Genomic DNA, 24,181 nt, shown 5'->3' on the forward strand with positions numbered 1-24,181 from the left:
GTTTTATGTTTAGAAAATGTAATCATCATCTTGTTGTTGCAAGTTCCTAGATTTTTTTTTTTTAATTCTCACTTTAAGAATTTTTTTTTTAAATTTGGTTTTTCGAGACAGGGTTTCTCTGTGTAATAGCTCTGGCTGTCCTGGAACTAGCTCTGTAGACCAGACTAGCCTTGAACTCACAGAGATCACCATGGCCCAGCTAAAAAATATTTTTATTTCATGTGTGAGAGTGCATGTTGAGGTAGAAGACAGTTGGCAGGCGTAGCCACTGTTTTTTTGTTTGGTTGTTTCTAACATTTTTTGTATGTGTGGGCCCACATATAGAGATCAGAGGACAGATGTAACAGTCATTTCTTCTATGTGGGTTCCAGAGATTGAAGGTAGGTTGTTAGGCTTGGCAGCAAAAAACTTTTGCCTGGAGAGCCATTTCACAAGCCCTTTGCCCCCCGCCCCCCCCCCCCACCACACACCCAGGTTCTTTTTAAATTTTAATTTACTTTTTAAATAATTCTAATTGGTTGGAGAGGAGGAAGTCTTAGGCTCAGAGATCCCAGGAGGTTATCAAATTCCAACCAGATACCTGTTAGGTGGCTGTAAGCAGGACTGAGCCTAGTCTACCCAGTTCTCTCAGGGAGCCTCCATCCCATTGTGCTGAAGCCAGACCCATGGTGGCCAACCTGGCCAACAGTTCAGGAAGGAAGCAAGCCTGAGGTGAGGGGAAAGAAGAAAAACAAGGGCCTGGGAGTGAAGGAGAGGGAGACTTGGAGATGGGAAGAGGGGCAGTCAGTTCTTAATAGCAAACACCTCTGGGAAAGGTACCAGTGTGAATCTGGTAAACAGCACTTTGGCACCTCTGACCCAGGAGCATTAAGTAGAAAATGTGTGTACTTGAGAGAGCCCAAAGCCATAACTACAAAGCTGGACATTCCTTTTAATATTTCCAAAGGACTGAAAAGAGAAGTGTGCCTAAAGGTTAGAGTGGATGTGGAAGAATTATTAAAAGCAATGTTAGTTTAACATCAGCAAAGACCCTAATTCAACAAACTCAGAAAAGATTCTTTTAAAGAAGAATTAAGACAGATGAGGCATATTATTAAGTATAGTGTGATTGAAAGTTAGAACTTCCAGGTAGAGTTAAAAATCAAGGGAGCCTGGAGAGATGCTCAGTGGTCAAGAGGACCCTGGTTCAATTCCCAGCACCCATGTGGCAGCTCACAACTGTGGTAACTCCAAGAACCGGATGCAATACCCTCACACAGACATACAGGCAAAACACCAGTGTACATAGAAAAAAACAAATCAAGTTACTTCATGGTCTTGAAATAAAAAGGAAGAAAACAGGAACAAATATATACTAGGCAAAGGCAAAAAGGAGGGTAAATGGTGAAAAAAGTAAGAATTGTTAGGGGCTGGAGATACGGCTTCACAATTAAGAGCACCCAGGTTCAATCCCTAGCACCCACGTAGGGCTCACAACCATCTATCATTACAGGTTCAGGGAATCTGGCTCCTTTTGACCTCTGGGCACAAAGCATTCATGTGGTGAACAAACATTCATGCATGCAAAACAAGAATACATATAGAATAAATTAATCTTAAAGAATACTTCAGAGCCAGGCAGTGGTGTCACACGCCTTTAATCCCAGCACTTGGGAGGCAGAGGCAGGCAGATTTATGTGAGTTCGAGGCCAGCCTGGTCTACCGAGTGAGTTCCAGGGCAGACAAGGCTTTCAAGAAACCCTGTTTCCAAAAAAAAAAAAATCAGAATGCTTTAGAAACCAGTGCCAACTGATTATCATATCAAAGTGATTTCATAGGGAAACAAGAAAAATGCAGTCTTGATATATATTAAATTTTAAGTTGTTTTTATCTTTTAGCTATGTGTGCTTGTGCCTGTATGGGAGTGTGTGCACAGAAGTGCAGGTGCCTATAGAGGCCAAAGGCATCGGGTCCATGCTGTGAGCTACTTGATGTCAGGGTGCTGAGAATCAAATTTGGGTCCTCTGCAAGAGTACTATACTCTCTTAACTGCTGAGACATCTCTCTCCAGACTCTCTGTTTTTCTGTTACATGTACATTTATTTGTGTGTGTCATGTGTGGGCAGGTGCACCACAGCATGAAAGTGGAGGCTAGAGGACAGCTTGCTAAGATCAGTTCTTAACCATGTGGGTTCCGGGATCAAACCTAGGTCATCAGACTGGTACTTAGCCATTCCTCTGTCTCAAGGAAATATTTTAAAATGAAGATAGAAACTGAATGAATGTCTAAACAATGAATGTTTAGGGGCTGAAGAGATGGCTCAGAGGTTAAGAGCACTGGCTCCTCTTCCAGAGGTCCTGAGTTCAATTCCCAGAAACCACGTGGTGGCTCACAACCATCTGTAACATTATCTGGTGTTCTCTTCTGATCTGCAGGCAAACATGCAGGTGGAACACTGTGTATATACATAATAAATAAAATCTTTAAAAAATGGTGTTTAAATAAAAACACAGAGAAAAATGTAAAAAACACAATATGGGAATATGAAAACATGGAATTTTTTTTTTTTTTTGAGTCAGTCTCACTATGTAGCTCTGGCTGGCCTGGAGCTCACTACATGAGCAGACTGGCCTAGAATTCAAAGAGTTCCTGCATGTACTTTACAAGCACTAGGATTAAAGGTATCTACCACATACTTGGCTCAGTGGTTTGGTTTTGTTAAATTGGATAATTTTTCTAAAGTTAGAATGATACTTGGTAATACATTTATGCCAGTAAGTTAGAAACTAAAGGAGAAATAAGACTGTCCAGAAAGACATAGGGTTCCAAAACTTGCAAGAAATGAACTGCTCAGGAAAGAAGGCTGTTTGCTGAAGAATTATACCCAGTTGACAGTGGGTCTACAAGTTGTTCTCATAAACCCTTCAGAGCAAAATTAAGAGGCCTTAGGGACTAGGCTGCAACCTGAAGACTGTAGGATCATGAAGTTTTATGATCCTAAAAACAAGGGACTTTTAGGAGAACATTTCATTAAAATATTGGTGTGTAATTCTCAAAGAAAATGATTTTCCCCCTACAAACAAAACATTTGGAACTGGGTGTGGTAGTATATGTCTTAATTCCAGCACTCAGAAACAGGTGGATCTCTTGTGAGTTTGAGTCCAGCCTGGTCTACATAAAAGTTACAGGACAGCCAGAGCTACATAGTGAGACTCTGTCTGAGAAAACAAACAGCCAAAAAATATGTGGAGTAATTTTCAGTCCTTTAAAGGTTATAGGGCTGGAGAGATGGCTCAGCAGTTCAGAGCAGTTCCCAGTGTCCACACCAGGTGGCTCACAACCACCTGCAAAGCCATGATGTGGGATGTCCTGCATGCTGTGAATATTTGTTGCTTTTATTGGTTGATGAATAAAGCTGTTTTGTCCAATAGACAGGCAAAAGATAGGTGGGCAGGAACTCCAAACAAAGACAGAGAGAGAAGGAAGGTGGAGTCATACTGAGGCCATGTAGCTGCTGGGGGAGGCAAGATGCCAGGGTATCACCGGTAAGTCACAGCCACATGATGATACAGATTAGTAGTAATGGATTAATTTATGAGAGAGAGAGCCAGCCAAAAATAAGCTCAGTCATTAGCCAGACAACTATCAATATATATTAAGTCTCTGAGTGGCTATCTTACAGTGGCTGCAGGTCAAGTGGAATCGGGCTACATGGAAAAAGTCTTCTCTATAAAGTCAATGTCAGGGAGTCCAACACCCTCTTCTGGCCTTCTCAGGTACCTGTTCGAGCACTGAAGCACACACAGACACACAGACACACAGACACACAGACACACAGACACACAGACACACACACACACACACACACACACACACACACACACACACACGCATACACACACACTCTTAAAAAATGAAAATTTACTAAAGACTTTTATTTATAAAAATACTTCTAGAGGGACATTACTTATTAAATAACTAACACAACATGTGATATACAATATGACTTTTTTCTTTTCTTTTTTGAGATGAGGGTCTCTAGTATGAGCTGGCCTTGAACTTGCTTTGTCATCCAGGCTAGCACTGAACTCATGATCTACCTGTCTGTTTCTCAGATGCTGGGATTCAAGTGTGCACCACTGCATCCAGCCTTACAGTTACACATTTAAAATACAGAGACTCAACTGACACTTCATTGTATATAAAAACAAACATTGCAGGTATCCAATAGAACTAAGGACATGGACATTGCTTAGTTGAAAGAGGAATTCACCTTTAAGAGATGGTTTTGCTGGTGGAAAAAAATTAATCATGTTAAGTCATAATGAGTCACAAAGCTATCATTTAGACTGAACAAGAGTTCTAAGAGTCTAAAGACTGAACCTCACTAAGGTTCAGATTAAATGAAAATCTTAAACATCCATTTATGTGTAAAAAAAATTGCTCAAATGTAACATAGAACTTCATGTTCTTTAAATCTATTCCAAGAATAGTTAAGTTGATGAGAATAAACATCACTGCTCTCCAAGATTATACACAATAGCAAGTATTACGAGATGTCAGTTGTTTCTTCTGTTGCTTTTATCACTGTAGTACAATACCCAATGTTTCCTGGCCCCATTTCAAGCTAGTTAATATCTTAAAAAAATAAACTGGATATAAAGTTGGTTTAAGGCTCAGTAAACAGTAACAAACAAATATAACATTTTCCTCATAAAAATAAAATGGTATTCAAAGGTTTTTCTTTTGTGAACTTATTTCACATTAATCAACTCTGTCTAATGTTTTATAGTAGGAAGACCCCAAAGAGACAGTGAAGGACATGAGTGGCCTCTGAATAGCCAAAACAGGTTTTTTGTTGTTGTTTTTCGGGTGAGAAACCTCTGAAAACAGTCTCTAATTCTGGCAGCAAGTTAGAACAAATCTCAAAAATTCACATTTTCTTCAAAAAACTTCAACTGGCGAGCTTTCACACTGTAAGTTGCGTACTTGTCCCCCATGTGCTCCCGTAACCGTGCCTATTTGAGAAACAGACAATAAAATCAGCACATAACAAAAATAATTCCTACAATCTTTAAAACAAAGGTTTTCCTAAGCATCACACTGTAATAAACAGGTCCATTTCAACAGGAGGTACCTTAGAGGTCACCATTCCAGATAAGCAGGAGGCACTGAGCCCCAAGCTGGCAGCTGATACCTGTTTGGCACAGAAGAGGTAGGAAGTTATAGGCAGTTGGCTACAAAACAGTCCACCATCAGAAAAGAGGGAAGTCTCAAGCCCCAGATTATTCATTAGGTAAACCAGTAAGGTGGAGAATTTCTTGGTTTGGAACTTTAAAAACCACTGTCTTGGCCGGGCATTAGTGGCACACGCCTTTAATCCCAGCACTTGGGAGGCAGAAGCAAGCAGATCTCTGTGACTTCGAGGCCAGCCTGGTCTACAGAGTGAGTGCCAAAGCTACACAGAGAAACCCTGTCTCAAAAAGCAAAAAAAAAAAAAAAAAAAACCAAAACAAAACAAAAACACCACTGTCTTGTGTCAAGTGAGCATGCCAGCCACTTCTTCCTTTTCTCTGTTTTGTCCTGTTCTTCTGAATCATACATTAAACACTGCTTCATTTTCACTACTCCCCTGAATGTGATGTCTTCCAACAATACCGAGGAGAAAACCATATGGGGAAATACTACCAGTTTTGTTTAAATAAAATTATTGTGGGCGTATGATCTGTGTACAGCTGTGTGGGTTCAAGCGTGCCATGGAGCCCATGTGGAGGTGAGAGGGCAGTTCTGTGGACTTGGCCCACTGCTTCTATCTTTACATGGCAAGAGTTTTTCCCTGCTGAGCCATCATGCTGACTTCTACATCGAATTTCAATACTTCAAATCCAGACCTGAATCACATCTACTCAAGCTCAAGGCCTGCCTGAGTGAGCTTGAAGCCAAACTAAGTAACTTAGTGAGACCCAATTTTAAAACAGAAAAGGGTGAGGCTTATAAGACCTAACTAGCAACCCCAAAAGGCATGTATCAGTATAGATCTGTTAAAATGGATGCTTAAACTTAGACTACACCTAGTATCCTGGATGGATATGATGCATAGTCTGATGTAATTCACTGAAGATACAATATCACTCTGGAAAAATACGCCATCTGAAAGTGGAAGCAAGAGGGTTAAGCATTCAAGACCAGCCTACATAGTGAATCTGAGACCAACCTAGATCCTGCCATTAAAAAAAGAAAGAAAGAAAGAAAAGAAAAGGATAACCTAGCTAAGAATGCTAGCACTTGTCTAACACACCAGCATCAGGAGGCAGGGGCAGGAGGACTCCAATCTGAGGTCAGTTCATATTACAAAGAGAGGCCCTCACTAAAAAACACAATGTGAAACTATTCTTGAGAAAATAGAGAAGCACAGTTGCTGGGATGTGACTTAGTTTTGCGTAGCATTCAGGGGGCACTGGGTTTGGTCTCTAGCACAGCATAAACTGTGTTTGGAAGCATATGCCTATAACTCCAGCACTTGGGGTGTGGAAGCAAGAGCATCAGAAGTTCAAAGTCATCTTCAGCTACACAGCAAATCTGAGATCAGTCTAGGCTACATGAGACCCTGTCTAAAACAGAAAAGAAAGGAAACAGAAGAAAATAGAAAAATAAAAAATCAAGTAGTGTTTTATTCTTATTTTTTTGAGACAGGGTTTCTCTGTATAGCCCTGGATGATCTGGAATTTTCTCTGTAGACCACGCTGGCCTCAAACTCAGAGATCTGACTGCCTCTGCCTCCAGAGTGCTGGGATTAAAGGCATGCGCCACCAAAGCCCGGAACATTTAATAAGAGCTGTAAAGTTGGTTCAGTAGTTAAGAGCTACTTTTCCAGAGGACCTGTGTTCAATTCCCAGCCAGCACACAACCATTTGTAATTCCAGTTCCAGGGAATAAAATGGAAAGAAAAATGTGTCTTAGTATGTGAATCCCAGTAAACTGCCATCAAACCCTCACATAGGCCTCCTTGCTCCCAGGAGAAAGGGTATCTCTCTGGGAGAAGCAGGACATCAACATGTCTGTCACCCTACTGCAAAACTGAAGCTAAAATTCAGGAGAGTTTAGCCAAGAAGCAATAGTTCTTCTTGTGCCCAGCATAGCCTATAGGATGGAGATTAACTGTGAGTGCAGCTACACTAATAACAATGGGGCTCCAATCACCTTTGTCCCAGACCACACAGCACAGCATCCCAAGAAAACCAGACTACTACCTCAGTCCTCTTCTCCTCCTCCAGTCAAGTGCCCCTGACCACCACCACCACCACCACCCCTGCCCACTACCCCCTGTCTCTTTTTCAGACAGATCTTGATATTGCCCCATGGTCTGAAACACTTGGAATCAAGTGACCTCCTGCCATAGCCTTCTGAGTACCTGAGACTAGAAGCAAGTACTACTGAAACGTTACAAAATTTTAAACAGATTAAGCAAGAGAGAAGATTCTGAATATGAAAATTAGAAATTAAAATGGAGATATTATTTTCAATCCTATACAAATAAAATTATAGAAGCAACTATAAATGAATGTATGGCAATCAACTGAATAACCTAGTTGAAACTTGAGAAATTCCTAGAAATAAACAACTTACCAAGACTGACTCACAAAGAAATAGAAAATCTGTATAGGTATAGGCTCATAGTGTAAGGATTGAATCAAACATTGCCATACATTAGGAGAACCATTTGTAAATCTTATACTGATGAGAGACTTGTATACAGAATATATAAAAACTTGACAATTTAAAGGTTAATAGCCCAAGTTTAAATAAACATTTCTCCAAGGAAAATACACAAATTGTTAAGAGTATATGAAAATATACACAACATCATTCATCATCAGGGAAATATAAACCAAACTTACAATGAATACCATTTTATATCCACTAGAATGGCTATAATCAGTCACACAAAAAGAAGGATTGTCAAGAGTGTGGAGGAATTAGAAGCTCTTATCTTAAACTCTTGTGGGAATATAAAAGGATGTAGTCACCTTAGGGAACATTCTGGAAACTGCCCAAACATTTCAATATAGCTATTGTATGATCAAGCAACTTCATTCCTAGAGGAATGTAAAAATCAAGAAAAGTGAAGCCTCACAAAAATTCGTCCATGAGTGTTCAGAAGAGTTAAAAAAAATAAAACCAGACAAATATCCATCAGCTGATGAATAAAGAAAATCCATAGGATAATATATATGGCCATGAAAAACTGAAGTATTAGTACATGTTATAACATGGATAACTCTTCAAAAGATTACATGGAGATAAAACAAAAGATCACTTACATGAGATTCCATTGATACAAATTGTCCAGAATAGGAAACACGTGCAAATATATTCTGAGAGAACTATTTGTGACTGCTTGGGGGTAGGTGGGGACTGGGGAGACAATGGGGAACACTACTAACGGTATAAGGTTCTGTGGGGAACAGTGAAAACGTTGTGAGCATGAGTTTTCTGGCCTGTCAGGGTTCTGCCACCCTTGAGCCCCAAATAAACACACAAAGACGTATATTAATTATGAAACTGTTGGCTGGTGGCTTGGGCTTCTTATTGGCTACCTCTGTCTTAATTATTAACCCATTTCTATTAATCTATGTATTTCCATGTGGTCTTGGCTTACTGGAGAACACCTGGCACGTCCTCTCTTCCCAATTAAATTAAGTACCACATACCAAAATTATATCAAGACCAGATAAACAAATTAAATTGACCTAGAACCCCCCTGGAAATAGAAACAGCCATCAAAAGTCTCCCAACCAAAAAAAGGCCAGGACCGGATGATGGTTTCAAAGAGATTCCACTGAACTCAGGAACAAGACAAGGCTGTCCTCTCTCTCCATGTCTATTCAACATAGCACTCAAAGTTCTAGCTAAAACAATAAGACAACAAAAGGGAATCAAGGGATACAAATTGGAAAGGAAGAAGTCAAACTTTTGCTATTTTTTGTTGATATGACAGTATACATAAGTGACCCCAAAATTCTACCAGGGAACTCCTACAACTGATGAACACCTTCAGTAATGTAGCAGGATACAAGATTAAAAAATATCAATAGCTCTCCTATATACAGAAGATAAACAAAATGAAAAAGAAATCAGAGACATCACCCTTTACAATAGCCACAAATAACATAAAATATATTGGGTTAACTCTAACCAAACAAGTGAAAGATCTGTATGATAAGAACTTTAAGTCTTTGAAGAAAGAAATCGAAGACATCAGAAAATGGAAAGCTCTCCCATGCTCTTGGATAGGTAGGATTAACACAATAAAAAATGGCAATCTTACCAAAAGCAATCTACAGATTTAATGCAATACCCTTCAAAACCCCAGCATAATTCTTCACAGACCTCAAAAGGACAATACTCAACTTCATATGGAAAAACAAAAAAACAAGGGTAGCCAAAACAAGCCTGTATAATAAAGGAACTTGTGGATGTATCAACATACCTGACTTCAAACTCTACTATAGAGCTATAGTAATAAAAACAGCTTGGTATTGGCAGAAAAACAGACAGGTGGACCAATGGAATTGAATCAAAGACCCTGATATCAATCCACCCACCTATGGCAAAAGGAAATTATCTTCAACAAATGGTGCTGGCATAACTGGATGTCAACATGTAGAAAGAAGAATGCAAATAAATCTATATCTAACACCATGCACAAAACTCAAGTCCAAATGAATCAAAGACCTCAGTATAAAACCAACCATACTGAGCCTCACAGAAGAGAAAGTGGGAAGTATCTTTGAATGCATTGGCATGGAAGACTACTTCCTAAACATAACATCAGTAGCACAGACACTGAGAGCAACAATGAATAAATGGGAACTCCTGAAGCTGAGACTCTTCTGTAAAGCAAATTACATGGTCAACAAGACAAAACATCAGCCTACAAAATGGGAAAAGATCTTCACCAATCCCATATCTGACAGAGGGCTGATCTCCAAAATATACAAAGAACTCAAGAAACTAGACATCAAAAGACCAAATAACCCAATTAAAAAATGGGGTACAGTAGGAGGTTGGGGGGGCAGGGGAGGAGGGAAGGGAGAGGGAACTAAGATTGACATGTACAAGAAGCTTGTTTCTAATTTAAATAAAAAGGAATAAATAAATAAAAAGTATCTAAAAAAATGGGTTGCAGATCTAAATGGAGATCTGAAATGGCCAAAAGACACTTAAGGAAATGCTCAACATCCTTAGTCATCAGGGAAATGTAAATCAGAACAAGTGTGAGATACCATACTACACCTGTCAGAATGGCCAAGATCAAAAACACTGATGACAGCTTATACTGGAGAGGATGTGGAGAAAGGGGAACACTCCTCCATTGCTGGTGGAAGTGCAAACTTGTACAGCCATTTTGGAAATCAGTATGGCGATTTCTCAGAAAATGGGGAATCAATCTATCACAAGACCCAGCAATACCACTCTTGGGCATATACCCAAAGGATACACACTCACACCACAAGGTCATTTGCTCAACTATGTTCTTAGCAGCTTTATGTGTAATAGCCAGAACCTGGAATCAACCTAGATGCCAGGCAACCAAAGAATGGATAAAGAAAATATGGTACATTTACACAATGGAGTACTACTCAGTGGTAAAAAAACAAAGATATCTTGAAATTTGCAGGCAAATGGTCAGAACTAAAGAGCACCATTCTGAGTGAGGTAACTCAGACACAGGAAGACAAATGTAATATGTACTCACTCATTAAATGTATATTAGACATAGAGCAAAGGATTACCAGCCTACAGGTCACAACCCCAGAGAACCTAGGTAACAAAGAGGAGACTAAGAGAGACACACATGGATCTGACTAGGAAGGGGAAAAAAACAAGTTGTCCTGAGTAAATTGGGAACGTGAGGGGCAGGAGGGAGGGTGGGATGGGAGAGGGGAGGAAGGAAGGGAAGTGGGGCTAAATGTACAGCTCAATTAAAGTCTATAACACAAGCAGCTTGCATGGTTTAAGATACTTACCTCTCTCTCCAATTCATCTTCCTCCTCCTCCAAAAGATCATACACCTGCTCTAGAAGCTGAACCCCCAGGCCCTGGATTACATCAGCTCTCAAAACTTCAACTATTCTCCTGATCTTCTCAGAACCTGGTATGATAGCTAAAAATGCAGCAACAAAAAAAACAGGGGAAATAAATACCACTACAGCAAAAACAATACAATCTTTAAAATTCCTGTTGCAATTGTTTTCACTTCAATAAGAATTTGGCTTAATGACTTCCATTATACACCTTTTTCTGAGCTGGGCATGATGACACAAACCTTTAATCTCAGCACTCAGGAGGTAGAGGCAGGTGGATCCTTGTGAGTTCAAGGCCAGCCTGATCTACATAATAAGTTCCATGGCAGCTGGGGCTGTGTAGAGAGATCATTGTTTTCAAAACATAAAACAAACAAACAAAAAACCCCCAAGGTATAAAAAAAATAAAAAAATACATCTTGTTGTGCTTTAGTTTCAAAATTTGTTAATTTACATACAAATTATGACATCTGTATATATTATCACACTTAGATCATAATTAACTCCTATGATATCCCCAGGCCTCCCCACCAGTCACTGGCTCCTCTTTCTCACTTCAGATAGTCTTTTATCCATTACCTTACCATTCCTACTTTATTATCATGTTAATTATTCTTTTCCGTTTGAGGCATGGTCTTAGTCTGTAGCCTAAGCAGGCTACAAATTCTACTCCTTCCCCAGGCTTCGAAGTACAGCAATTATAGGCATGAGCAAACTTGTCTAACTTATTTATATACTTTAGTTTCTAAAAAAAAATTATATTTATTTGATGGGGGATGTCCTTCTGTATACTGTGAATATATGTTTCTCTTACTGGTTGATAAGTGAAGCTGTTTTGGCCAATCTCTTTCCAAAAACAGAAAAGGAAATATGTATAGAAATGAATACATTGATATGGATTTGGGTTTACTGATACAAATTTAAGGTCAATTTTGTTATATGTATATTTCTACTCTTATTTAGGTATTATATTTATACAGCTCATTAAAAATGTAATGTATAATACAGATTATAGACAATCACCTGTAATCGTCAAAATAGGTTTTCTAGATATTTCAAATGAATAGGTATTCTTCAAAACCTTTCAAAAACCTACAGAATATGGCATTTAAAATGGTTTATTAGGGTTTTTCTTTACAATGAGATACAACTGCTCCTGGCAACACCAACTACATTGGAGAGGAAGATGGGCATCGAAGAAACTTTTTGTTACAGAGTTTGCCTTCAACATGGCAGAATAGGCATTTGGACAAGAAATTGCTCTTGCCTGGACTGCTTGACAGCACAATGTCCCAACTGGACAAGCAGGTTACAAAGAAAAGTAACTGCTAACCTTGCCAAGGGACAGAATGTTCCTTCAAATTCCCTACTTCATTAAAAAGTTTGCCAGACACTATGGCCTATGGACTGAAGATGCCCCAAGGTTACAGAGAAAATTTGGGTGACTGTCCAGGCAGCAAGATGTCTCTGTCAGTTCTAGAGTTTATATTATATCCTTCTGGGTATTTAATGAAGTTGAAGACAGATGGTTATGGTTATGGTTTTCCTTAGTTATGATAAAAGATAAGTTTCATATAAAACTATTGGGGGTCAGTAGGGGACATGGGAGGATGGGAGAGAGTGGGAACTGGGATTGATATGTAAAATAAGATTGTTTTTAAATTATAAAATTTATTTAAAAAACATCAACATTCAGAGGGGGCTGCATGACTTAGGGAAAATACTAAGGGGCCAGCAAGATGGTTACACAAGTAAAAAGAACTTGGATCCAAAGTTGAATGACCTGAGTTCAATCCCAGGAATCTACATGGTAGAAGGAAAGAACTGATTCCCACAAGTTATCCTCTAACCTACACAAAAACACACACAAACACATAAACAAACATACACATACCAAATAAATGAATAGATAAGTTTATGTAATAAATAAATTTTATATAATAAGTGGTTCATATTAAGAGAATTTAAAAAAAACTTTAGTCTCACAAAGATAGGATAGATGGTAGACTCTTTAAATTTTGCCAAATGTAAATGGATTAAATATTGTTACTATAATTCTTACTTGGTAACTGTTTTGTCACATATAATTTTACTATATTAAAGTTACAACCTTTTTATTTAGACAGAAAAGAAGAGATGATGGGGGATATCATTTTGTATGCTGTGAATATATGTTTCTCTTATTGGCTGATGAATAAAGCTGTTTTGGCCAATGGATAGGCAGGTTTTAGCCAGGTGGGAAATCCAAACAGGGATGGAGAAAGGTAGTAGGCAGAGTCAGAGAGACGCCATGTAGGTGCTGAGGAAGCAAGAGGTCTGGGCATCATCAGTAAGCCAAGACCAAATGGAGATACACAGATTAATAGAAATGGGTTAATAATTAAGAGAGAGCTAGCCAATAAGAAGCCCGAATCATCAGCCAAAAAGATTATAATTAATATAAGCCTCTGTGCATTTACTTCAGACTAAATGGCTGCAGGACCAGCTAGGACAGAAACTTCTCTGTACATTTATTTTATGTGTATAGGTATTTGCCTGTGTGTATGACTCTGCACCACATCTGCAGTGACTACAGAGACCAAAAGAGGACCTCAGATCCCCTGGAACTGGAGTTACAGACAGTTATGAGCTATCACATAGGTGCTGGGAATTAAACCCAGGTCCTCTGTAACATCGACCAGCTCTCTAACCTGCTGAGCCATCGCTTCAGCCCCTATATTTTAGTTTTTAAAAAATTCATTTTTGTTGTGCTAGGGATGAATGGAACCCAGGGCCTTGTACACGTTAGATTAAGTGCCTACCACTAAGTTTCATCTCTAGTATTTTAATAAACTAAGTATTAAGCTTCATGCTATCATCTCCAAAATCTAAACTAACTTGAAGATCAACAATTAACAACTGTCTAACTTGAAGAAAATTCACAATAAAAAGTTCAAATATTTTATGCAATGTTATAAGGCTTATTTATTTATTTACATTAATTTTTAAAAATCAATTTTCAGGGGGCTGGAGAGATGGCTTCAGTGGTTAAGAGTACTTGTTGCTCTCCTAGAGGACCTTGAATTCAATTCTATACCCACATCAGGTGACTCACAACCACCTGTAACTCCAGCTCCAGGGAATCAGAGGACCTCTTCTGAGAATCCAGTTCCTCTAATCTGCAAGGGCACTGTACTCACACACACATATCCACAAACTCTAGCACTTGAGAGGCTGAGGCCAGAAGATCAGGGATTCAAAGCTGTCCTCAGCTACAGTGCAAACTTGAGGTCAACCTGAGCTACATGAGACACTGCCTCATACAACCAAAATACAAAGACATATACATTTTCATGAAACTTTGGAATGTATCTACTGACTATATGAAATACACCTTTTGTTTTGTTTTGTTTTGTTTTGGTTTTGGTTTTGGCTTTTCAAAACAGGGTTTCTCTGTGTAACAGCTCTGGCTGTCCTAGAACTCACTCTGTAGACAAGGCTGGCCTCCAACTCACCGAGAGCCATCTGCCTCTCTGCCTTCCAAGTCCTGGGATTCAAGGTGTGTGCCACCAACACCCAGCCTAAGATACACCATTTATGTAGCTATCCAAACAAAAAGTTAAAAACAAAACCAACTTACAGTATTAACCTTGTTCCCCACTACCTGCATTTGCTATGCTGCTGGGGAAAAATAAAGTAGTCACCTGAAGGCAACTCTTGGCAGTGGAGCTCCACCTCTTCTGCAGCCTTGCCGTGAAGTACCAGCGTGTCTCGATAGTTCCGATGAAGTCTGAATTCTGACACTGGATTTAGGACTGGGAGATCTTCACAGCTCTCTTTGGAATCCAGCTTAAGAGTCTGAGTCATCAGCTGTACCAGGTCACTCATTTCATTTGTATGACCTTTCCTGAGAGGGAAAAAACTCCTTAGTATTTACCTGACATCACGGCAAGTTAGATGTGAAATGACCCTTACGGAGTTCTGCTTGCAAATGCCCATGTGCTTGCTGTCTTACAGACTGACCCTTCTATAGTAACTATAATCAATATATATATATATATATATATATATATATATATATATATGTGTGTGTGTGTGTGTGTGTGTGTGTGTGTGTGTGTGTGTGTTTAAGTAAATATATATAATGTAAATTAGAAACAGTAACTATAATCTTGTAAAATACAAAAATCAACTTCAAGAAGGCAATGAAGAATGAACAAAATCAATAGGTGGTTTTGGAAAGGAGTCCAGTGTCAGACCACAGGCATCTCAAAATACAAAAGTGAGGCTTTCTGACCTGCAGAAGCAAGGGTCAGGGCGCAATAGCCACTGATTAAGTGGAAGGTGAGAGGAATCTGAAAAAGGAGAGGACCAGAAAGAAGCAGCCCACTTTTGCATACAAATTCTACATAGCCATTTCCAAGTGACTTAATTTTACACAAATATAAAAGTCAAGAATATCCCAGCACTAGGGAGGCAGAGGCAGGCGGATCTCTGTGAGTTCCAGGCCAGCCTGGTCTCCAGAGCGAGTGCCAGGATAGGCTCCAAAGCTACACAGAGAAACCCTGTCTTGAAAAATAAAAAAAGAGAAACAAACAAACAAACAAGTCAAGAATAGTCATAGGAACACAGAAATACCAGCCTCAGAGAGCTAAAATTCACAGGGTCCGCTCTACTCAGAACTGAGAAGAAGCGGGAGAGATCACCCTTGTGAAGGGGAAAAAAATGAAACTTATAGAACACAAATAATAGGATAAATAGATGGGGACATTAAAGTTGTTATTGTAAATATATTTCATATGACTACATAGAGAAAAACATGGACTTGCCAAGGTAACAATATGGAAGACATACAATAGGCCTATGTTAAACTTTTAGAAATGAAAACACAACGTGTTAAATGGGGTGAATGGACTAGACACAGAACAGGTAAGTGAACTCAAATCTTTCCTAGCAATAGAATCTATGCAAAACAGAACAAAGAAAAGATGCAGAAGAATAATCAGAGCATGACAGATACTGTGTGCATCCATAAGCAGTCTAATACACATTTATTTAGATTCCCAGAGTCCAGCGAGACCCTGTCTCAAAAAAACCCAAAAGATGCCAGAGAAGGCAAGGGTATGTGTGTGTATGTCACAAAAGTTGTAAGGAAAGTAACAGCTATCACTGATAACAACAACAAAATTGGAGGTCCAAGAATATATTCTGAAAGAAAATTACATTGTTTTCAGGGAAGATATATATGTCTTAAATTGTTGTTTTGTTTTGTTTTTTTGCTTTGTTTTATTTTTCGAGACAGTGTTTCTTTGTAGCTTTGGAACCTGTCCTGGAACTCGAGCTGTAGACCAAGCTGGTCTCAAACTCACAGAGATTCGCCTGCCTCTGCCTACCGAGTGCTGGGATTAAAGGCGTGCACCACCACTGCACCACCACCGCCGGCCATTTAAATGACTTTACAAGTGTAGGTGTTTTGCTTGCATCTATATGCACCACATGCATTCAGTGCTCATGGAGGCAAGAAGTGGGTGTTGGCTCCCCTGGAACTGGAGTTACTGATGGTTGTGAGGTAACAGGTGGGTGCTGGAAAGTGAATCCAGATCCCCTGGAAGAAATGCCAGCCTTCTTAACCACTGAGCCAACACTCCAGCCCCTCACAGAAGATACGTTTAAGCTCCAGCATGTACCACTAACTATTTGTAATGTTATGAATACCACAGATAGGAATAGTTTTTAGACTCAGCTCAAACAGAACTGAGACAGGAAACCAACAACTCACCCTTCCCTGGAATCCCCATCTGACTTCTCAGTTGAGCTTGTAGAAGAACTTAACTCATCCTCAGAGAGACCATGTGACTGTCTCTTTTCCTATTAGTGTTGGGAAAGAATAACAAAACCAGAATGTAACACTCCAAATGTTTTATGTGCAAATAACTAGACACAATGTATCTTTCACACAATGAAAAAGGAGAAACTAATAGAAAACTTGAAGTTGATTTATTCAAATGAACACCACCTTGTGATGGTGCATACCTTTAAACCCAGCACTCAGAAGGCAGAGTAGGTGGATCTCTTGAGTTCAAGCCAGTCTGATCTACAGAGTGAATTCCAGGATAGCCAGGGCTATACAGAGAAACTCTGTCTCAGGGCTGGGAAAATGGCTCAGTGGTTCAGAGTGCTGGTTGTTCATTATTATTATTATTATTATTTTTTATTTTAATTAGAAAGAAGATTATTTTACATGTCAATCCCAGGTCCCTCTCCCTCCCCTCTTCCCCTGCCCCCCCCCCCATCTAACACCCTACCTATCCCATACCCTTTCTACTCCCCAGGGAGAGTGAGGCCTTCCATAGGGGGTCTTCAAAGTCTGTCATACCCTTTGGGATAGGGCCTAGGCCAACTCCCTTGTGTCTAGGCTCAGGGAGTACCCCTCCATGTGGGATGGGATCCCAAAGTCCATTCCTATGCTAGGGATAAGTACTGATCCACTACAAGGGGACCCATAGATTTCCAAGGTCTCCTCACTGACACCCACATTCAGAGGGTCTGGATCAGTCCCATGCTGGTTTCCCAGCTTTCAGTCTGGGGACCAAGAGCTCTCCCTTGTTCAGATCAGCTGTTTCTGTGGGTTTCACCAGCCTGGAATGGACCCTTTGCTCATCATTCCTCCTTCTCTGCATCTGGATTTCAGTTCAGTTCAAGGTTTAGCTGTGGGTGTCTACTTCTACTTCCACCAGCTGCTGGATGAAGGCTATATGATGGCATATGAATTAGTTATCAATCTCATTATCAGGAGAGGGCATTGAAGGTAGCCTCTCCTCTGTTGCTTAGATTTTTAGTTGGTGTCATCTTTGTAGCTCTCCAGACATTTTCCTAGTGCCTGATTTCTCTTTGAACTTATAATGTCTCCCTCTATTATATTATCTCTTATCTTGCTCTCTTCTGTTCTTCCCCCAACTCAACCTCCCTGCCCCAACATCCCTTCATGATAAAGGTCCTGGAGAGATCCAGAATAACAGGAACATACCTGAACATAATAAAAACAATATACAGTAAGCCAACAGCCAACATCAAACTAAATGGAAAGAAACTCAAACTATTCCTCTAAAAACAGGAACAAGACAAGGCTTGTTCTCCATACCTCTTCAATATTGTCCTTGAAGTTCTAGCTAGAGCAGTAAGACAACAGAAGGAGATCAAGGGGATACAAATTGGAAAGGAAGAAGTCAAACTCACTATTTGCTGATGATATGATAGTCTACATAAATGACCCAAAAAAACTCTACCAGGGAACTCCTACAGCTGATAAACACCTTCAGCAAAGTAGCAGGATACAAGATTAACTAAAAAAAAAAAAATCAGTAGCCCTACTATATATGGATGATAAATGTGCTGAGAAAGAAATCATAGAAACATCATTCTTTACAATAGCAACCTGCAAAATAAAATACCTTGGGGTAACACTAACCAAAAATGAGAAAGACCTGTATAGTAAGAACTTTGAGTCTTTAAAGAAAGAAATTAAAGAATATACCAGAAAATGGAAGGATCTCCCATGTACTTAGATAGGTAGGATCAACATAGTAAAAATGGCAATCTTGCCGGGTGGTGGGGCACACCTTTAATCCCAGCACTTGGGAGGCAGAGGCAGGTGGATCTCTGTGAGTTCGAGACCAGCCTGGTCTACAAGAGCTAGTTCCAGGACAGCCTCCAAAGCCACAGAGAAACCCTGTCTCGAAAAACCAAAAAAAAAAAAAAAAAAAGGCAATCTTGCCAAAAGCAATCTACAGATTCAATGCAATCCCCATCAAAATCCCAACACAATTCTTCACAGACCTGGTTGTTCTTCCAGAGGTCCTGAGTTCAATTCCCAGAAACCACATGGTGGCTCACAGCCATCTATAATGAGATCTAATGCCCTCTTCAGGCCTGCAGGCATACATGCAGACAGAATATTATACATAATTTTAAAACATTTTGTTAATTTTAAAAAATAAGAGAAACCCTGTCTCAAAAAATAAAACAAAACAAATTTATTCAAATGATGTCACAGTTCACTCATGAAGTTCACAATTTCAGACTGAAGACTGCCAGGGTGAAAGCTTTTCAAGGCCCCAGTCTCAGCTATGAAGATATTTCCTTTGCAGAGCAGCCCAGGCTGCTCTGGAGATTCAGCTCTCAGGCAGAGAGGCTTACCCCACAAGGAATACCGGCATTTTAAATGAGACACAGTGACACATCAATCCAGGCAATTTCCACTCGCTCCTATGTGAGACTATTAAAGTTATTTACAGGGTTACCTAATGTAATTCACATAAACCTTGCAGCTTTAGAAAGTTCAGACATCAATTAGTGAAGTAACTAAATGACACCTGTAAACAACACAGTCAGGTGTGGTGGCTCACATCTAATCCCAGTGCTCAGAAAACTAAGACAGAAGAATTTCAGTAAATCCCAGGCTGGCCCAGGCTTTATACAGTTAATCTGAGAAGACCCTGTCTCAAAAAAACCTTAAATAACTTGACACAAACAGGAAACTAAAGATTAATGATTAGCAAATGAGTTAAAAATCTGGCTGTATAGATGGGATATTTAGTGATACAGAAAAACAGACAAAGTGTTGCCCAATGGAAGCTCTTATTCTGGCCTGCTGGTACAGACCTGTAATCTCAGGTACTTCAGAGGTTGAGGCAGGAGGATTGTAAGCTCAAGTCTAGCCTGGGCTACATAGTGAATATAAGGTCAGTCAGTGAGTCTGTAAGACTCGAAATAAAAATAGAAAAATGGTCTAGAGAACATACCTCAGTGATAGTACACTTGTCTACCATATGTGAGGCCACAGGTTCAATCACCAATATCAAAAACCAAAACAACTCCCTAAGAAAGGATTCTCACTAACTTCCAACTATTAACAAGAATGACTGGAAAATATATAGCCTTGGAACTGGAGAGGTCGCTTAGCTATTAAGAGCAGTGGATGCCATTTCCCAGCACCCACATGATGGTTCACCACCATCTGTAACTCCAGTTCCAGGGGATCTTCTGGCCTTCACAGGCACCAAGTATGCATGTACTGAAAAGACACACATGTAGGCAAAACACTCATACACATTTTTAAAAAATATATACCATAAATGAGTTAAGCATAATCATTTTAATTACTATTTGAGTTCCTTTGTTTGTATGTTTTTAGTTTTGGTTTTCTAGTATTTCAAGACAGGGTTTCTCTGTGTAACCTTGGGTATCCTGGAACTCACTTTGTAAACCAGGCTGGCCGAAAACTCATACAGATCCACTTGCCTCTCTGCCTCCCAAGTGCTGGCATTAAAGGCGTGCACCACCACCGCCCAGCAATGAGTTCTTTTCTTAATTAAAAGTGAAAAAGAGGACTAGGCATGGTGGCACATGCCTTTCTTTAATCCCAGAAATTGGGACACTAGTGGTTAGAATAAGAATGGCGGGCTGGAGAGATGGCTCAGAGGTTAAAAGCACTGACTCAGAGGTCCTGAGTTCAATTCCCAGCAACCACATGGTGCCCTCTTCTGGTGTGCAGATATATATGGAAGCAGAATGTTGTATACACAATAAATAAATAAATTCTTAAAAAAAAAAGAATGGCCCCCATAGGCTCACAGATTTGAATGCTTGGTCACCAGGGAGTGGCACTATTTGGTGTGGCCTTGTTAAAGGAAGTGTGTCACTAGGTGTGGGCTTTGGGATTTCAAATGTTCTAGCCAGGCCTAGTGTCTTGCTCTCTTCATGCTGCCTGCAGATCCAGATGTGGACTCTCAGTTCCTCCAGCACCTTGACTGCCTGTGTACCACCATGCCCCCCCACCATGACAACAATGTGCTAAAACTCTGAAACTGTAAGCAAGCCCCGATTAAACGCTTTCCTTTATAACAGTTGCCATAGTCATGGTGTCTCTTCATAGCAATAGAACATTAAGACAGATACTGACACAGGAGAATCAAGAATTCAAGGTCATCCTGGGCTACACAGCAAGGGTTTACATTAAAATGAACTGAGTATGGTAGTATATGCCTATATTCTCTACACCTAGAACATGGAGGCAGGAGGATCTGGAGATCACCCTCAGCTACACAGTAAGCTCCAGGTTGGCCTCAGCTACTGAGACTCTGTCTCCAAAAAGGAGAAACTTGGTCAGCAATGCCCCTAAAAAATGATGCTGACATCTGTGAAGTTTACTGTATTAGGTTTCCCAGTAACAGACACATCTACATTTTCCCTCAGGAGTGTGTGATGCACCTGAGTGATGTTGCAGTCAGAAGAGAATCGTCGGACAGGGATAGGTTGGTCTTCTTCCCGTGGTTTCACTGCCTCCACTGCACTTGGAGTTCTCCGAACTGAAAGGCCTGAAAATATGAACACCCCAGCAGCTGTTTGTGGTATGCTGGACTCAACTAAGGAGGGCTTTGTACTGCGTACAGAAGATACCATACAAAGAATCAGCCAGAGTAACCCAAACAGCATAGTCATCATCATTCTGGTGTCTGTCACTTTAGTGACAATTTAGTCCTGGGTTTACCAGATTTGAATCTTGGGCAAGTTTTTTAACTCTATGGAACCACGGGGTAACACTAACTACTTTTGGCATGACTATAAATACGTAACAAGATACTACCCTTCACACTGTGTCTCCATAATGCTGGAGACACAGTCACCTTTAATAAAGAAAAACTGGGAACACAACTTTTAGATGATGGTACTAAGAATGATCCATAGAGGGGCTGGAGAGATGGCTCAGCAGTTAGGGGACCTCATGCTCTTGATGGAGACTTGAGTTGCTGTCAGCACACACATGATAGCTCATAACCATTCATAACTCCAGTTTCAGGTAAGTCAATGACTTCTGACCTCCATGGGCACTAGGCATGCAAGTGTCTTGCATCCATACATACTTGCAAGTTAAACATTCATACATATAAAATAAATCTAAAAACAATTTTAAAAACAGATTTATCCACAGACCCAAGCAACACATACCTTTAAGTCCAACTCTTAGGAGGCAGTGGCAGATGGATCTCTATGTGTTCAAGACTAGCCTAGTCTACATAGTAAGTTCCAGGCCAGGCAAGGCTTCCATAGTAAGATCCTGTCTCAGAAAACAAAGAAACCAAAACCCCTACATTCTTTAGCTCAGTGTAGCCCCTTAACCAACAGGGTCTGGATGGGAAACCAAGTTAAACATACATCTGATTTCCGACCTGAGATGTCAAAGTTCAAAACCCTCTGGCTTTCTCTCTCTCACTTAAATTTATTTCTTTCTTTATTTGTTTAAGATTTTTAGATTTCAAAATCTTATTTTATGTGTATGAGTTTTCTGCCTGCATGTGTGCCTGGTCACATGGAAGCCAGAAAAGGGTGTCGATCCCCTGGAACTGGAGTTAAAGATGATTGCGAGCTACCATGTAGGTGCTGGGATCTGAACCTGAGTCTTCTGCAAGAGCAGCAAGTACTCGTCGTAACTGTTGAGCATCTCTCCACTCCCTGGCTCTCATTTTAGTTCTCTGTCTCTGATACATAGTTGTCTCTGTCTCTGATACATATGTACCCTATAACATTTTATAAAGCTTATCTAAGAAATTTCAAGAACTCTTCCAAATCTTTTCCCCAGGTGGACTATTGCTGCTTCCAAGTTTGTACACCTAACAACCAGAGACAAATCTTCTGACCAGTCATCAACAACCAGATAAAGATGTCTACTTCACCTGAGGGGAGCGTCTCTTCCTGTGACTGCTTTAATCGTCGTCTCTCTCTCGCTGATAATGGTCGATCCTTTGAAAGAAAGTCATCGAGTTATTTCTATTTCTACTCATTTTTCCTGTAGCAATGCATGGCATATTATCCAACAGTGATAAAGGTTTCCCACTGGTCTCTCAAGGAGCAGAAACCACTCTGCATGTGGAGTTTGGTCCATACAAGGGTAACAGCTATGAAAGAATGATCACAGTCCTGGCTTCTGGAAGATGCTCATTTGTGATGAGCAAGAAAATACTTTTGCACTTCTCATATTCAGAATCTACTTGGTCTCCTCAAATGACTGCAGGTGGCTCTCTTTGGAAGTGCAGACCATGTGCATTACAGTCAAAGCTAATGATTTGAAAGCACAAATCTGTCACTTCTATAATGATAATCCAAAACTTTATAAGAAGTATTTTTAAACTCAGCACACTTCCATACAAACCTTGGATGATGACGTTGAACTGATCCTTGAACTGTTTACAGACCCAGCCACAGGTCTACCTTGGTTTTCATCATTTTGTTGTGTTGATATGATATCCACTTTTCCAACATCAGGGTGAGAAGGCAAAAGCCGACGGGGTGATTCTTGAAACTTAAGTAATGAAAAGGGGGGATATTATTAGTTTCATATACAGCCATCTCTAAAACTTCCCATTGGAAAGTCCCCTATGCATTCATCATTGGTTTGTCCTCAAATTGTCTATATGTAGTTAAGGATGAGCATGAATTTCTGATTGTATTTAAACATCCTAAATTTTGGGGTCACAGGTTTGTGCCACCATGTCTGGTTTACTTGGTGCTAGGGAACTGAACCCAGGGCTACATGCATGCCAGATAAGCACTCTGTTAGATCATAAATATCACCTCTACCAAAGCTTAAACCAAAGGGGTTAACCTGTCCTCAGACTGCCTCAGACTGCATTGCTCCTCTGACTGCTGCCAGATTGCCATTAGCTCCTGTCTCCTCCTTCCTTATATTCCTCCACCCAGTCGTATCCCTTCCTGTCTCCACCTCCTTAGTGCTGGGATCACCTATGTGTGGGCTCTGTTTCTCGTTTAGACTGGATCAATTTCATGTAGCCTGGGGTGGCCTTGAACTAACAGAGATCTGATCGTTCTGCCTCTGTCTCTTGAGTGCTAGGATTAAAGGTGTGTGCCCCCATTGCCTGGCCTCTATGGCCAACTAGTGTGGCTAGCTTTGCACTCTGATCTTCAGGCAAGCTTTATTTGTTAGATCACAAATAAGATATTACCACAGCACTCTACCAATTAAGATATATCAACATTTTAAAAAGCCAGGCCTATTTGTGCAGGCCATAATCCCAGCTACCTGAAAGGCAAAGGTAAGAAAATCACAGTTTCAAGACCT

General features: G+C 40.1%; 1 protein-coding gene across 2 annotated transcripts in view; it reads right to left on the minus strand.

Annotated features, from left to right (window-relative positions):
- Positions 1-3,896: 3,896 nt before the first annotated feature.
- Positions 3,897-24,181, minus strand: part of Nek4 (NIMA related kinase 4) — a 41,773-nt gene continuing 21,488 nt past the window's right edge. The window contains exons 9-16 of one of the 2 annotated variants that reach the window (XM_035452585.1): positions 23,255-23,404; positions 22,779-22,845; positions 21,316-21,422; positions 16,826-16,914; positions 14,751-14,953; positions 11,011-11,147; positions 5,118-5,177; positions 3,897-4,998 (exon numbers count right to left, since the gene is read on the minus strand). In XM_035452585.1, the coding sequence (XP_035308476.1) occupies positions 4,906-4,998; positions 5,118-5,177; positions 11,011-11,147; positions 14,751-14,953; positions 16,826-16,914; positions 21,316-21,422; positions 22,779-22,845; positions 23,255-23,404 (906 nt within the window). In that variant the 3' untranslated portion in view covers positions 3,897-4,905. The remainder of the gene's footprint in view (positions 4,999-5,117; positions 5,178-11,010; positions 11,148-14,750; positions 14,954-16,825; positions 16,915-21,315; positions 21,423-22,778; positions 22,846-23,254; positions 23,405-24,181) is intronic. The other variant, XM_027389564.2, reaches the window with a different exon arrangement.

Source organism: Cricetulus griseus, assembly GCF_003668045.3.
Source record: "Cricetulus griseus strain 17A/GY chromosome 1 unlocalized genomic scaffold, alternate assembly CriGri-PICRH-1.0 chr1_1, whole genome shotgun sequence".
NCBI classification, from domain to species: Eukaryota; Metazoa; Chordata; class Mammalia; order Rodentia; family Cricetidae; genus Cricetulus; species Cricetulus griseus.